At 43.3% G+C, this 16,781-nt stretch overlaps 1 protein-coding gene across 1 annotated transcript in view; it reads right to left on the bottom strand.

The window, feature by feature from the left end:
* Nucleotides 1-14,390, bottom strand: part of NOS1 (nitric oxide synthase 1) — a 105,554-nt gene extending 91,164 nt beyond the window's left edge. Inside the window, exons 1-6 of the mRNA XM_085878498.1 lie at nucleotides 14,252-14,390; nucleotides 8,202-8,313; nucleotides 7,941-8,086; nucleotides 2,995-3,157; nucleotides 2,716-2,807; nucleotides 2,099-2,240 (exon numbers count right to left, since the gene is read on the bottom strand). Coding sequence (XP_085734624.1) covers nucleotides 2,099-2,240; nucleotides 2,716-2,807; nucleotides 2,995-3,157; nucleotides 7,941-8,086; nucleotides 8,202-8,313; nucleotides 14,252-14,343 — 747 coding nt within the window. The 5' untranslated portion in view covers nucleotides 14,344-14,390. The remainder of the gene's footprint in view (nucleotides 1-2,098; nucleotides 2,241-2,715; nucleotides 2,808-2,994; nucleotides 3,158-7,940; nucleotides 8,087-8,201; nucleotides 8,314-14,251) is intronic.
* Between the last annotated feature and the right edge of the window lie 2,391 nt (nucleotides 14,391-16,781).

The raw sequence follows: 16,781 nt of genomic DNA on the forward strand, positions 1-16,781 counted from the left end.
GGGGGTTTGCTCCGTATACCCTGATCCGACTCTGTGAATTTTGCTACGGAGGCGGAGGGGGCCGAATCGCACTCCTGACACCAGTTGTTATGGTGCCGGTGGTCGGCCGCCAACCGACCGCTCTGACGGAGCTGCAAGTCGAGTCGGCCCGACCGATCGCCCGGAATATAGATCGCCGCCCGGATAAGTCCGAGTCGACTGGTCCTTGTACAAGAACCGAAATACGCCAATGGGCAGACCACGTGGGGTAGGGTCGATTGCCAATCTTCAATTTACGTAAATACCCACGTGATCCAACTTCCGGGGTATTCCACCCTCGACGGATCTCGTACAGACCAAACCGCTTAAGCGAGCCTGTCCCGTGCGCGATTCCGAGCGGCTTAATCGCCGAGAACCGTCGGTCCGAATGTCCCCCTTTTACGGCAAACAAACAGCTTTCTAACTCCCAACACACGAAATGCTCAGTCAATGAAAGAATCGACGTGACGAGCTGAAAACATTTAACAATTGGGGTATTTATTAATAATAATGGGGAACTAGGGAAGCATGTAAGAGCAGAACTATTCCGACTATACGAAATGCAATGCAAACATTTACAGCACACAAAGCCCTTAACAGTTTCCCACTTATAAGACGGGCCCACGGACAAACGTTCACACACACACACACACACACACACACACACACACACACACACATACACACACACACACACACACACACACATACACACACACACACACACCCCCACCCAAGAAATGGTGGCTGAGGCCTTTAATAATGGACTCCAGCTTGGAGGGACAGATGAGCTGAAACCCAGAACCTATCTCGAACCTCTCCACCTCATGTGGTCTTCAAGTTGTTCGGGCTCCAGCGAGAGCGAGAGCGAGCTGGACCCAATCGCCGTGAGCCGCGATCTTTCCTGAGCTCCAGCGAATCCTCCCACGCTTCTCAACACATGCTGGTGAGATGAAGCGCCGATCCTTCCCGTCGATGCGTCGCTTCCCCGAGGAACCACCTCCAAGATGAGGCCGACGAGTCGCACCAAGCCGGGAACCAAACGGAGAACAAAGAGCTCCACGAACCAAGAAGAGCCAGCCGAGCAACCGGCTCAACTCTCTTCCAAACAAAGCAGCTCTCCAAAAAGCCTACCAAGCCAAGCAGGACCCGAAGGCCTGCTGAACCAACAAAGCAGAAAGCTTTCAAAAGCCTCTTCCCTAACCCAAGCCAAGCAGGACCCGAACAAAGCAAAGGATCTCCTCTTTATCCCCCCCTCCCCCACTCCCGGCGTGACTAAACCCCCCCCCCCCCCCGTGCTCGCACAACCGCAGGTGGGAGGGAGTTGTTTACATCCTGTGATTCGGGATGGGAAGGCTCTTCTTCCTCTTCGCAGAAGAGGGGGGAGGGTGTCTGCATTGTGTTGGGATCGCTTCCTAACTATTAAATCGATCCGCAGCTCATCTAAACGATTTCTAAATATTTAAACAATGGAAGGTGAGCTATCTCGGGAACAAGCACTTTTCGACATAACTGACTAAAGGAACCTGTATGTTGTGTGCGATCGAATTCCAAATTCGTAACAATATATATATATATATATATATATATATACATATACATATCTATATATACATATCTATATATATATATATATATATATATATATATATATATATATATATATATATATATATATATATATATATATATATATATATATATATATACACATGTTGATTGTTCCTCCCATGCACATGTGCTTGAATAAATGATTCAACCAACAGCAAGACTGAATACTCATCTGGGCTGAGTTTTCCCGACCACAGAGGTAGTGGAAAGAGATTTGAAGAGCGTGGGATTGAGAGAGGAGGATAGAGGTGAATGAAGAAGGTGGATCCGAGTGGCCAACCTCTAAGTGTTGGGATGAGGGTGCAGATAAGGACGAGGAGGAGGAGGAGGAGAAGAAGGAAAAGAAGGGACATAGCCATCCCACCTCCAATCATGTGAGCATAAAACATTCCAATCTTTTACAACACCAGGCCAAAATGTACTTTGCTGCAAATAATTGCAAAAGGGTGTTTTGTGGCCAATACCCCACCTCAGCAAGTTCCACACCCATGGGGTCTCCCTGGATGGAGTTGTCTGGCTGCCTGTAACCGGCATATCGGATGAACTGAGAATTCCAAATGCGAAAATCTTGACGTCCATGTGTGCGCTGAGGAAAGATGGTAACCACCGACCTGAGTGCAGGAAACAACGTGGGCGAGGTTATCACGGGAAGAAAGCTCACCACTTCGTAGCTTCAGAGTTCAATACAGTAATATAATATCTTCTTCTTCTTTTGCATGGAGCACATGGTTGTGGGTGACATAATTTTCTGGGGGGGGGGGGGTGTGAGGGGCGTGGTTGTGCCATTGATGCAATGCCCTTGGAAGATAGAGTAGGAATTTGGAATTTTGCCAGGGTGCCGGCGATGGCTCGCCTACTCTTCGCAAAGGACACCGTGGGATGTTTAACGTGTACAAATAATTCTGGCAGACAGGAGGCCCAGGTTAATGTCCATCAAAGGGATGGCACACACATTAATGCCTCACCCTGCTTGTGAAACATCAGGATGATAGTTTATAGCTGGGCCAAGATTCAAACTCAGGCTAAACAAGCTCAGGGGGGAGTGTGCATATACCTCAAAGTTATCTCTCCAGCCCACGGTAGTACCTGATGTTCCCACGATGAGTTGCATATTTTATGTGGTTGCAGATGCAGTTGTACATGTCCTGGGTAGTAATGCAGTCTCTGGCATCAAATACCTGCAGCACAGAATTTTAACCACAATAACGCCAAAATATGTCGTTTGCAAATGCCTGTTCAAAAAATGATGGCTACATCAGATATGCTTAGGCATACCCCTTAGTCATGATTGTGCAAATGTAAAAATCGGATGACCAAATGTTTCTTAAAACCAAAGCTCAACTGTACAAAAATAAATACAATAACCTGTAATTTTGACCACTGAATGCGGCCCATACAGCGTGGGGCATTACGCCATGCCGTCTTTGCTCCGAAGATTAGCTCCATGTCGTGTAGCTGGTACGACCCGGTCTCCTCCACCTCGAGTTCAACTTCCCTTACTCGTGCTCGGTGGGCATCAGAATCAAGCCTGAGGAGTATGTACAAGATTGTTAATGGGGTGGAGATCCCAGAGTTATAGGCCTGGCTATTTTGTAAGGTTATGTTCCAAAACAGCTGTTTGTGACATCTTTTAATGTTCAATTCAGAGTAAAAGTTATAAATCGTTTGATTTGCTCATTTTGATTTTGATAATAACTGTGTCGATTACAAATTGTTCCTGGTATCTAATTCTTGAGGCTTCTTGTATGCTTCTGGATAAAAAGTATAGCTTCCAGAATATTCTGCAAGTTACTGGAAAACACTGGTAGGCCTGGTATGTAACATGACAGAGAAAGTCAAAGTAACCTTCAGAAGACTCATGTAAGAAAGCTCCAGCAAGGTGCATAACCTGACAGAGAAGACATTATGTTATTCTTCATTTAGGCTGGTTCATCCATGAGCTTGGCACATAATGTTATCATGTACAAAGGAGCAGCCTTGGGGGAGGGGGGAGGAGAGGACAGATAGGCTATGTCAAATTCCACAATGGGGACTGAATTGACATTGAGAAACTCTTCTGAGTGGACTCTTGAAAGGCTGCTACCTAATATTTCCAGTGAGACCATGACTTTTGTTGAGAAATGTTCTGTGAAGCAAATCATAAGAGCTTCATTCGAAGCAAATACTCTGATTCTTTTGGATGCTCTCCAATGAGCATACAAGCATCGGGTTACCCCCAGAAATCTGTCCACTCTTGAGGTCACATGACATGATGATGGAAAAAAAATAAAAACAGATCACACACAAGGCACTTTAATGCAAAAGGAGCCCATTAAGCCCATCAATCCTACACAATCTTACACACATGTAGGCCTACCACTTGATCCTGTAGCTTCTGGGTACCTATACAACTTTATCCAAGTACAGCGCCACTTATGGCGGAGGAGTCAGCTCGTCTAATTACAAGTAATTACAAGTCAGTTTATCCGTAATTCTGGGATAAATAACGTGTCATAGCAAGTATCTAAAAGTGTGTGTGTGTGTGTGTGTGTGTGTGTGTGTGTGTGTGTGTGTGTGTGTGTGTGTGTGTGTGTGTGTGTGTGTGTGTGTGTGTGTGTGTGTGCGTGTGTGCGTGCGCACGCGCGCGCGCGCAAGTGATTCTTCACCATCTCTCAATGGTGAGGAATCACTTTAAAAATAGAAAAATCCTCATATCTGGATCCGGATTCGCATCTTCACCATTCACCAAAATCAAATCAATTTGTACTTCTCACACTCCCAACCAGTCCACCAAGTTTCATCTGAATCCGTCCATATCGTTTTTTGCCTGATCACACTCAATGGTGAACAATCACTTTAAAAGTTCATGGATCCAGATCCATATCTTCACCAAAATGGAACCATTTTTTCCTTGTCACACACCCAACCTGTCCACCAAGTTTAGTCCAAATTCGTCGACAAACTTTTGAGATATTGTGCTTCAAATAGTTTTTGACCATATCTCTCAATGGGGAATAATCACTTAAAAATTCTAGTTTTTAAAAAAAATTAATAATCACTTAAAATAAGGAGTCGATGATGCATACTTTCACTCCACGATAAATAGACAATGGTTCATTTGACTTGCAGAAATTTGTGTTGATAATTGATAATTATCTTCATGTGCTATTATGATAACTGTCAGGCAAAGGCAATAGGAAAATAAAGTACATGTGCTGATAGTTTGGTGGAGATGGTCTTACAGTTTTGAGAGATGGCTGTTTTTTTTATAATCGTGAGGATGGCATCCTCTCTCAATTGTGGTGGATAATCACAAGATCGAGCCATCTCTGTTGTTTCATAACAATGCACTGTAAAATGTATGAGCACAAAAGTGAACATTTTGTTGGCCCGATCCACACTTGGGTATTTCGGACAAATATCGTCCAATTTCTGGCAAACTTAGGGTTTTTCGGCCATTGGTGTCAAATGAAACCATCTTGGTTTGTATTACTACAACTGTCAAGGATGCATCGACGAGGCATATTTGTGTAAAATCAAAACTTATTCACGGAATCAAATAAGTATCTTGCCCAAGTCCTGGTAAACGGAAGGATTTTGAAATTGACAAGAAGGCGATTTCTGTTCTGCAGTGTTCAAGCATATAATTCAATTGAAATGTTAAAAAAAGGTTTTAAAAAGGAGGTAGGAAATATTTTTTTCTTTTCATAGTTTCCTGCTGTTGATGCAGCGTCTTCTACACCATATTATTTGACACATTACATTAATTATTTGTGCCTGTTTTTGTGTCCTTTATAACATCCTTAAAAAAAAAAAAGTAAGTTTCCTCTTTGGAAAGATTTTAAATTTTGTTTGACTTCCAGACAGGCAGACACTAAAAAAAAACATTCGCTTACTCCTCTGTGCGCATGTACGATCGGGATGACATTCCGTACAATTTATCAAATTCAGAGCCAAAGTTCTGCTTAACGAAAGGTTCGTGTTCAGATTCATGTTCTATGAGCTGTAATGTATTCAAAATATGAAATTATATTGAAATCAAGTAATTCCTCAATTGTAGACAGACAGACAGACAGACAGACAGACAGACAAAGTGAACCAATTGCTTAACTCCGGTTTTTGCGAGGCGTGTACGGGGTAATAAAGCAGAAAAAAAGATTACATTTCAGGAGACAAAATAATTGCAATCTCCATGTTCTTTTGACCTTTGTTTTTTTTATCTTAACGGTAAAGCATGCCTTTCGACCAAAGACGGTGTGTTCGCTTTTCATCCATGCTATAAATGCTGATAGCTCTCATTTGCTACACCTGCTGATTATATTTAATTTGCGTCAATTCTACACAGTTTGCCTTTATCTCGAGTAATATGTATGTTCGTCTCGTTTTTGGTTATGTATTTGTTCTACCTTTCGCTCAGAGCTCTGAAGATTCAGGATTCAAAGCACCAAGAGACCGAGAGCATCACAATTGGCATTGTGCATGACATCACAATTGATAGCATCACAATGCAGAAGTAAGCGAGGCTCCTGCAGGATGAAGCGCACGAGATGGGGGCAAGGGGTCTTCGCTGCGAGGAACGCGCTCTACGTCAGAGCAAGCAATTAACTTTACATCTTCCCTTCCACGACCTTCATTTCCAATCTGGTTGTGCCGTCACACCCCGCAGTTCAAGAGCTCTTCATACATCTGGACATAATTGCCGCAGCCTGTGAACGCTAATGAGGGCGCGGTTTGGGAACGGAAATTGCAAATAAAATCAAGGTGAGCGTGGGTAGTTCAAACTTGGGAACATGGACCGAAGATAAGGATGTGCTGAAAAGCACCCGAGGGACCCAATGGTGGCTCGGCATGGTGTCCACACTCAGCTTAAGGAGCACGAATTGAAGTGGGTAGGGGGTATGGGTAAGGCACTCTGTCTCGAAATTTTAGTGCGAAAAACTTGTTCTGACGTAATCAATTCACAATGATAAAATGGAGCCCAGTGGGAATTTTTTTTCTGTTTATTACTTTTAGATGTGGAAGGAAAAATTAGTCTTGCTGTGCAGGCGTGCATCGAATTGTATCGGTGGACAGGTCGAGTTGATGAAATAAACACACTCGATTGAGGTTATGCAAACCGCCGTGGGAAGCAAGAAGAATGTGACGCCATGACGAAGGGTTAACGCCCGAAACATCAGCTTCTCCTCGCTTCCCAAGGCGGTTCGTTTGCTTCGCTCAACGTCCTGTTGGTTTCATCCATGCTTTGAGACATAACCTATTCATTGGATTTCATGCTTTTGGAACTCCCAAATATAGACCAATAAGGATAATACAAAGCTGATATAATATGCACCCCATGTACATACAGTACTAATAAGAAGAGTTTTCTAAAGTTTTATCCGCCTGAGCGAACAAGATGTATTTCAACACAAGCGTGGGCTAGATGACAAAATAAAACCTTGGACCGACGAGGAAACATTTGATGAAAGTCATGTGATGGTCAAATGAGAAAACACAATGTTAACAAAAGTATTTGCAAAATGAGGAAATTTATTAACAACCGTTTATTTGTGAAGACCAATAATGAGGTGTTCTGCCTCTCCACTTTGTCAACAGGGCAGCTCGGTCCATGCGGTGGACCGACGCTCATGGGACGGCGCCTCGGCATTTCTGAGCTACATAATTATTGCACTCTTTCACATTTTAAGGTTCATTTGGCCTGATCGGTCAATTTTAGCCGACCTGTCCTATTTTCAGCATTGGCAGAACTTCACTGTCCCGTAATGAAGACTTTACCCATGGTGACAGAAGTGTCGCACAATAAGCACCAATCACAATAAGCACAATAAGCACAAGCATCAGTCGTTTTCCTCATGGTATCTTGAGTCCAACCGAGTTTCAACACCAGTGCGCGCCAATAAAGCTGCACACCTATTACAAAGCACATTCTGCTTTGCATTGTGGGGAAAATGGGCATGCATGTTGGGAGGGTTCATTTCAAGTTTAGGAGTGCGCTCTCATTACTTTAAATCATGTAGTGCAGACAAACTAGAAGGGCACTCGGTAGAGCGCATGCCTCCGCCAGGCTGATTAGTGTATGTTTTGTATCCCACCGATAGGCCGGATATCGATTCGGACCTTGATTAAAATTTAAGGAGCTCGTTCTCGTCACCTAACCAAATCATACACCAAGTTTCGTCCAAATCCGTCCATAACTCTGAGATATCCTGCTATACGTCGTTTTAGCCCTATCTGTCAATGGTGAAGAATCACTTTTTTTTAATTCTAGAATCCAGATGCGGATCTTCACCAAAATCTAATGAGTCCGTCATTGTACGAGGTGCTCTGGGTACCGATTGATGCTGTCGAAGTAAAGCGAGAGGAAGCGACGCGCAAGCACCAGCAGCTCCTCGGCGGCGCGAGGACTTGAGCGGGACGGGGCCACGTGCCCCGGTGGCATCATCTGTGATCCCAGGCAGGCGCTGGAACACGAGACGTCCTGGGGGGAGAGGGAGCACAGTTTTCATGGATTCCACGTTTCAGGCAAAGAACATCAGGATTTTTTTATTTATTTATTAATTTTTCTCCCCGGCGATGGAACAATCAACACTCACGACCGTGGCCTTGAGATGCAGCGAGTCGCGACTTTCGGTGCCAGACAGCCAGTTGTGCAAGATCACAGCCCGTCCGACGCACGAGAGACCCAAATCCATTTGGGCAGCGACACTGCAAAAGGATAATTCAATCGATTGGTCTGTTATTACCCCCCACCCCCAACCCCCAACCCCCAAGCACATACAGACTTCCACAAACGTAGCAATTAATCCAGGGACACCATTTTATCACAATGATCGCACCAGTTCACCTCCACCAAAAAGATATTCAACACTCGATGCTTTGTTCATCATGGACAAGCTTTTACCATTTTTATTCTTTCAAATGCAGCACGTGGCTGTGGGTAATGCATCATTTTCTGGGACGCAGCTTTGCTGCTGATGCAGTGCCCCCTAGAGTTTAGAGCAAGGGTTTGGCCAGGGTGACGGCGGTCGCTCGCCTCTTCACGAAGGACACCATGGGATCTTCAACATTCGGGTCAGGATTCAAACCCAGACTGGACCACCTCTTCACCATCCCGTCCACATCAGGGGTATCAGAGAGACACCTTGCACCAAAAACATCCCGCTATACGGCCAGATACACATCAGGGAGATAGACCTGGTCTACATTTTGCAGGACCTTTGCGAAAAACGACAAATAACTTGAACATGACTATTTACAACAGGTCAGGATCTTCAATCAATATGAAGAGAATCAATCAAGGTGCATCTGTTGTTTAAACAAGTGAACAATGCTATTGTAAAATTGACTTCATATATTAGACCTGCCAAGAAGTTGTTTTGTGCAAGGACATGACTTCCCTGTTAAAAGTAAATAACCATGCTCTGTACGGTGGTTCCATGGGGCATGCGATGTCAAACGTGATGAGGGTGGATCCCATCGCTGATTTTGACTTTGAAGGTCATTTTCAAGGTCAAAATTGTCAAATGAGCTCAAAATTGACATTTTATCAATTTGGCACTGACAGACACGTAGGATACAGGTAATATTTTTTTTTTTAAACGTAAAAGGATGTCAGGATAGTACGTCAAAAAGTGTCTCAGCAGGGTAGGGATGGTCATAAGGAATCGTGTGAGAACCTCCCTACAGCTTTGTTTGAATCATGGTTGTTCCCTGCCCATCCCTGAATCCGTTTTCAACTGGAAGGGTACTCAGTAGAGCGCAAACCTCCGCCAGGTGGAACAGCTTTTGTTTTGTATCCCACTGATGGGTCAGATCTGCATTCGGAGTTTAACCAAAATCCAATCAGCTTGCTCTTTTCACCGACCCAACTCATCCACCATGTTTTGTAATAATCCGTCCACAACTTTTAGAAATATCATGCTAAACTGTACAAATATCGTTTTTGGCCAAGCCTCTCAATTGGGACAAATCACTTAAAGAATTCCAGAATCCAGATCCGGATCTTCACCAAAATCTAACGAATTTGTCCCCGTAACACACCCAACATCTCCACAAAATTTTGTCTGAATCCATCCAAACTTTTTGAGATATCCTGCTCACAGACAGACACACAGTGAAAATATAACCTCCATCCACCTCCGGTGGCAGAGGTAATTGACCTGGCAAAATCTGCTTTGTTCTCTTACAGTGCGACGAATTGGCTCCACACTTTTGGCAGTGGTACATCCAATCCACTGATGATTTTTTGCAAGTCAACATGTTTGGGTCATGTGATGGAATGTGGACCAATATACCAAAGACAACATCAACTCTCGTTATTTCCTTTCAGAATACCCAGGGGGAAAACCCCCCATTTTTTGCGAAAACAGACACGGTCTGCTATAAAAGTTTGTTGTATATGGTTGGATTCCGGCAACAACTTCCGGGTGGACAACCTTTCCAACAGGCTACCGTAACTCCGCAATTCAAGATGGCGTCCAAAATGCCGCCATATTTGTAAATCACCATAACGTCGTCAATTGTTATCTATTTTCATGTGTAATACTTCGTTTCTCTGGTTTTGTCCATTGTGAAGACATGTGTTGTTCCATGCGTCATGCCGTCTGGGATGTATACCCTATCTTCTACAACCTTTTGCATGATGTTGGCACTCTGAGCAGTCAGTTGATGCTGCAAGCGCTCATAACTAATACCCTGTCCATGCCTGTTGTTCAGCAATACCAAAGACTCACTGCGTGTCTGGTTGAACACATGGTCGGCCGTGGCTATTGCCAATGGTGTGGGTACACCAGCAATATGCTGCAGCAGTTGCTGTGATGCGATGAGGGCCTTCTCTATTGTTGGCTGGTTGACCAGTACTCTCCCAGATTCGTGCAGTTTTGTTGGTGTCTCACTGAGCAGCATAGCTGTGAAATTGAAGAGGGAATCAGGAATAAGTCTGGCAGCAGCTGCAAAAGAAATCTCTGTTGACTGTTCATTTTGGCATTGTCTTTTGCATTGCTTGCAATCTGCTCAGAGTATCTTTGCTGCATCAGCAAGGGGTATGGTTGATGCGCAAATGAATGCCGATCCACAGCTTTGATCGAGAATGTAAATTCGCTTGCCATATTTCTGTTTCAGCTTCAATTTGAGGGTGATAGATCGGTACGAGTCTGCTGTTTTTACTCCGAGCTCTCGTAAAATGCCCCGTATTGGTCCTGCAGTGACTTCACCAAATAACCACACATGTCATGGAAAAGGGGGATCTCTTGCTGTTCTCGGAGTCGCTCGAATGCAACATCATATGGGTTTTGTTTTGTTGATTTCCCAGTGGGGACAGGATGTGCTTTGAATGCAGCCGTGCATGGCTTGTGGTGTGATATATCGTTGGCCACCATGTCATGTCCTTTACCAACCACTCTGAAGAGAATGTCCTCTCTTTTTAGTTGCTTTGCCTTATCTATGATGTTCTGCTGACCGTTTTCTGTGGATACTCTGCATGTTGTCTCTTTGCCACGCATCCACCGTTTGTTGCAGATGAGGCACGCATTCTTCACATCAAATGTTGGTGTGTTGGTCCTGGTTAACCTTGAATGCTGGGAAGAGGTGCTGCACCCAGGCTGGTTCAAGTCTTCAGCATCACTTCTTTCTTGGTTCTTCTTTTCAGCAAGTTTGTAACTCTTCTCATTCGTGTACCAGTTTCTACACTGACTGTGCCATTTGGGTATCTTGTCTGTCAGCCATGTACCAGTCGCCGAGTCATGTTTGAGTCTCTCAAATGTCTCATCTTGTCGAGCCTTCATGGCCAAAACTAGTTTGTTGTGATATAAAATAGTCCCTTTGCACCAAGTCCTTGACATATGATGCGCTTTCTGTAGTCAATGTCAGTGTCCTGGCGTCTCCTCTTGGGTTCCTTTTTCAGTGACAAGCTTCCCTCCAGCACTCGTTTCTCTGTCTGTGTCATCATCGTATCACTCATGCAATCACCTGCAACAAAACCACCACCATGTTATGCTTACTAGCAACTGGAGTACATGCAAACTATTGATACGCTACACTTACATGCAAACTTATGATATGCCAGACTACTTACACACTACACAATGCCCACACCATGAGAGATCACACAGTTTTGGACATTTCTGCCAACATGATTTTTATGACTGTGGTTCCAGCGACACTGGTCTTTTTCGAGTACGGTCTGTGCCTTCAGCTATGTTTTCAGCGATGAAAGGACGTTAATGATAGAAAGACGGGACACTAGACGATGAAGATGCACATGTGGTTAAGACGACTACGGATGACTATATATATCACGATGGAGAGACGATGAGGTTGACAATGACGATTGACGATTGAGGAGAGTGGTATGATTTGGATGACGATAGACGTTAACGAATGAAATGAGTGATTGACGGGAACCATTGTCGTGATGATAATAGAAAGGTTGACGTGACGGTTTCACTAAAAACAGAGGAACAATGACCAGGAATATCAGTCAATAAGAAAACTATCAAATAGCTGGTGCATGAATACTTACAACTTCGAGGCTTGGTAACAATTTAGAAACAGATAAGTGGGAATAAATAGACATAAACCAGACAGAGCGCACCACAGATCATGGGGCTGTTTCCTTTTGACGTTAATACGCTCGTGCTAAACGTGACGTTACTGGAGTTGCTAGACTGTTCGGTGACGTCACTCCTCCTGTGACGTGACCGGCTGCGGCGACGATCTGCAGTAACAAGGAATGCTGACGATCCGAACTGGAAAAAACTGCAAACTAAATAATTTATTCTTGGACACATAGGATCAACCTACTTGTGGATCTTATCGGTCGACAAATTATTCATCTTCAAAAAAGGCAATTTTTGCAATAAATATGAGTTTCAAGCAGTTTTTTTCACATTTTATCTCAAAACTGAATATGGCGTTGGATTCCCCAGATATGAAAACATACAAAAGCACATTTCATTCAAGTTTCTACCTTGTTTCGTCAAAAAGATTTGTACATAAATACATTTCAGCCCGTCGGTGGCGGCCATCTTGGATTTCTCAATTTTAAGGCATTATGAGCCATTTTTGAGCTGGGCATGCAGCAGATTTGAGTTCAGCACCCTTCAACACCCCTAAAAAGCTTGTATGCCATAAATTAACACCATTTGCATTCCGGATTAAAAAAAATTTGAAAATCGACCCCGTCTATAACAATTGATGACGTTATGGTGATTTACAAATATGTCGGCATCTTGGACGCCATCTTGAATTGCAGAGTTACAGTCGCCTGTTGGAAAGGTTGTCCACCCAGAAGTCGTTGCTGGGGGTCTAAGGAATCCAACCATATAGAACAACCTTTTATAGCAGACCGTGTCTGGTTGACCACTCTTGCCCCATGGGTATAAGTGTTTCTTGACAGAATGCATGAATGTATCTGCATATTCCGCTTCGGTAACCTTCTGGTTTCACAAGTGTCTCCATAAGCATATGATATGACCATCAAGACTGATGCATTCTTTAATCCAGCATGTGGAACCTCTGATGGTATATTGATCCCAGATGTCATAATGCCAGGTAACTCTGTTTTCGGTGTGGAATTCAATTTATCAGACACTTCAGATTGGGACAACGGCACTGGAGACACTTCATGCTTCAACACATCCATCACAACCATTGGTCAACCAGCACTAACGGCATTGACCAGTTGATTTAGTAGCTTTCTGTCAGCTTTGACGGTTTGTACCAAAGGGCACAAAGCGAAAAGCAGGGTTAAACAATCGGTTCACTTTGTCTATCTGACTGTCTGCAGATGTCAGTCTATGTTCAAGGAACAACTAATTTCAATTGAATGTTATATTTTCAACACTGTACAACACGAATTGGAACACAAATCATAACACAAACCTGCAGTTTAGCAATACTTTGGCTTTCAATCTGGCAAATTGAACAGAATCTCGCCCCGATCGCGCGTGCGCAGAGGAGAGTTCGGTAAATTTTTTTTGGTATGTCTGCCTGTCTGGCAGTGAAACAAAATTTAAAATCATTCCAAACAGGAAATGTAATCTTTTTAAACACGTCATCAACAAAACAAATAACTGGCATGAAGAACTATTTTAAAATGTTAAATAAGGTGGTGTAAAAGATGCTGCATCAACGGCGGTAAACCTCTGAACAGCTTTGTTTGTTTGTTTTTTTACAGCCTGTAGAACCTTAATTTTATTTCAATAGAATCACATACTTCAACACTGTAGAATGTGCAACCTGTTTAACGCCCATCCTTGGGACGGCCGTGCCTGTGCAACACCCAGATGACAGTTTATAATTGGGTATACTTTCAAACCGAGACGACACAGGTCAAAGTCAAATGCACATTCCTCTCGGAGTCGAGGCTACCCTGCGAGCCATCAGACAAAGACTAATAGACGTCAAGGGTTCTGAGGACCACTCCATCAGATGAGAACACATGGAACAATGCATGTCACATTCAGGTGATTTAAGTTCACCTATCAGAAGAGAGGAATTGGCCTTTTCTGAACTTTAAGAAAGAAAAGTTTCCGCTTTAAGTTAACGGAAAATCCATTAAGCTATATAACTATCTTGTACATGCATATTCTTCTACAAAGGTGAGTGACCACGCACACAGATAAAGACCTTGCAATATGCTTACCCATCAGAGGGGTCGATGGGCTTCTCTGCATCCTGTCCGAGGTCTCTGTTCTGCTCAGCTGAATTACCGGTGTCTTGTTCATGGGTGTCCATTGTAATAACCGAAAGGGTCCACAGATCGCTGCGACAATGAGAAGGATGTGCGGGCAGAGGCTCTGGCTCGCGAGATAAATAGCAAGCCCGCCCCACCCCGCGATCCACCAGGCTGCACTCCTTAACCAGTCGCTCTCATGATCGTGATGTGCGCAAAACATCTCAAACGTTCATACATTCCTCTTCCCCAGAGAAGCAAGTTCAAAATTTTAACTCCAGCGTCACACACTCGTGGCAACACAAGCTAATCTCACGGGTTTGTCGGCTTTTCCGATGGAAATCGAAAGTTAAAACTCACAAAACATTTTCCGTGGTCTCTACCAGCTTGGCACAGTGAGATGGTGAAATCTTTTGGTTGCGGTGAAACAGGTTGAGTATGTGACAACGGTACAAAATGATCCAATTTTCATGAAGATCGAGAAATGGTTAAAAAAAAAAAACTAATAAATTTTAACCAGAAACGATTTTTCACCGTTGAGAGGCGAGGCCAAAAAAATGGATGTACAGCTTGATATCTCAAAAAGTTGGAGAGGGATGACAAAACTTGATGGACGAGTTGGTTGAGTGACAAGAACAAGCCGGTTATATTTTGGTTCAAATGTGAATTCAGATTCGGCCTATCGGTGAAATACAAAAATGTAAACTGTTCAGCTTGGTGGAGGTATGCACTCTACCGAGTGCTCTTCTAGTTTTATAAATGGAATATTTCGTGCACCACCTTCAACCTGCCAAATAAATACATGAACTAGGTAAAAACTGACTGCATCAGTGTTGTAAAATAGTACTGTACCTCAAAACAGGCAACAATGCACCAGCAGGTATCTAAAACCACAGGGTATTCAGGGTCCACCCGAGATTCCTGAACACCACCCATTAAAAGCTAGCACTTCCATGCTCGCTGCTAGACCTTATTACATAGCACAAACAAATCTGATGATGTTTGAGCTCGACACATTAGTAAGCCTGCTTCAATTCGTGCTTATAGAAATACAAAAGGTTCAGTACAACTTCTCAATCACCTGGTGCAGATCTATAGTCGGACGAAGACCGAACGTTCGCTCCACTATAAACTTGAAAACATCTAACAGATTGTCCGATAGACTCGATCCAGCGCTGGAACCCAAATAACTATAACCAGAGAATGATAAGAATAAATAAATAAAGCTTACAAAGTGGTCATGCCAGAAATGATGGCTGGCCCAGAATGTGACAGAATGGTGGATGGCACGGGGACTTCGTAAAATAAATAGTTTTATACCAGGCGAGATGTAACATTATAAAGGGATATCTGGAATAACGGATCACTCAATATTTATTTAATGAAATACATCACTGAGAATCGAGTAGAGAAAGCAGCTGGTTAACGTTTCAACTGTTTTCATGGACGAATCCCACACAAAAACAACCACCCCTCCGATAACCTACTTGTGAGCTGCCACGTGACCCTCAAGCTCAAAACCATATTTGCTTGCATCTTGTACACGAGGAACACCAAGAGATTCATCCTCTTCAACACTCCTCGCAATTGCATAGAAAGCACCTTGGTGATGACAATGAGAATGCTCCAGCTTGGTTTTTTTTACAGAAAACAAAACACCTTTACTGAACTCACAAACAACATGCTCGTGCCTTAGCAAATGGAATTGGGAAATTGAACGGATTCAAACAATAGAGCCCAAGTACGGTGATGGGGTGCAAGGTGTTCAGAAAGTAAATCCGGTTTTACTTTTGTGTCCCCTGCCTCCGCCAAGCTGAACAGTTTAAGTTTTGCATCCCACTGAGGGGCCGGATCCAAACCAAAATCGAATCGGCTTGTTCTTGTCACCTAACCAACTCATCCACAAAGTTTTTTTCACAATTTTTGAGATATTGTGCTCTACATCGTTTTTGGTCCTATCACTCAATAGTGAAGAATCACTTTTTAAAATTCTAGTATCCGGATTCGAATCTTCACCAAAATCTGATTAATTTGTCCTTGTCATACACCCAACCACTCCACGAAGTTTCGGCTGAATCCGTCCATAACTTTTTGGGATATCCTGCTCACAGACCGACAAACAAACAGTGGTGAAAACAACCTCCGTCCACATTTGGTGACAGAGGTAACAAGAGTTCTTAGAACACTTTACCCCATGCCGTCGTGAGAAACAAGAACATGGGAAGACTCTACGAGCGGAAAATGTGACCGGTCTGATGACATAAAATGGCGAAATATTTTGTCCAAGTACTGTTAAACAGAAGGTTTTTCAAAGTGGCAAAAAGGCGATTTGTGTTCCACAGTGTTCACATTTATCATTTAATTTAAATAAAATAAAGATTTACATTTTAAACTCGGTAGAAGTTTACTGCCGTTGATGCAGCCTTTTACGCTACCTTATTTAACATGTTACGCCAGTGATTCGTGTCTGTTGTTTGTGTCCTTTATGACGTCATTAAAA

The sequence above is a fragment of the Eptatretus burgeri genome, chromosome 4 (genome assembly GCF_056783735.1).
Source record: "Eptatretus burgeri isolate ZD-2024b chromosome 4, Ebu_testis_v1, whole genome shotgun sequence".
NCBI lineage: Eukaryota > Metazoa > Chordata > Myxini > Myxiniformes > Myxinidae > Eptatretus > Eptatretus burgeri.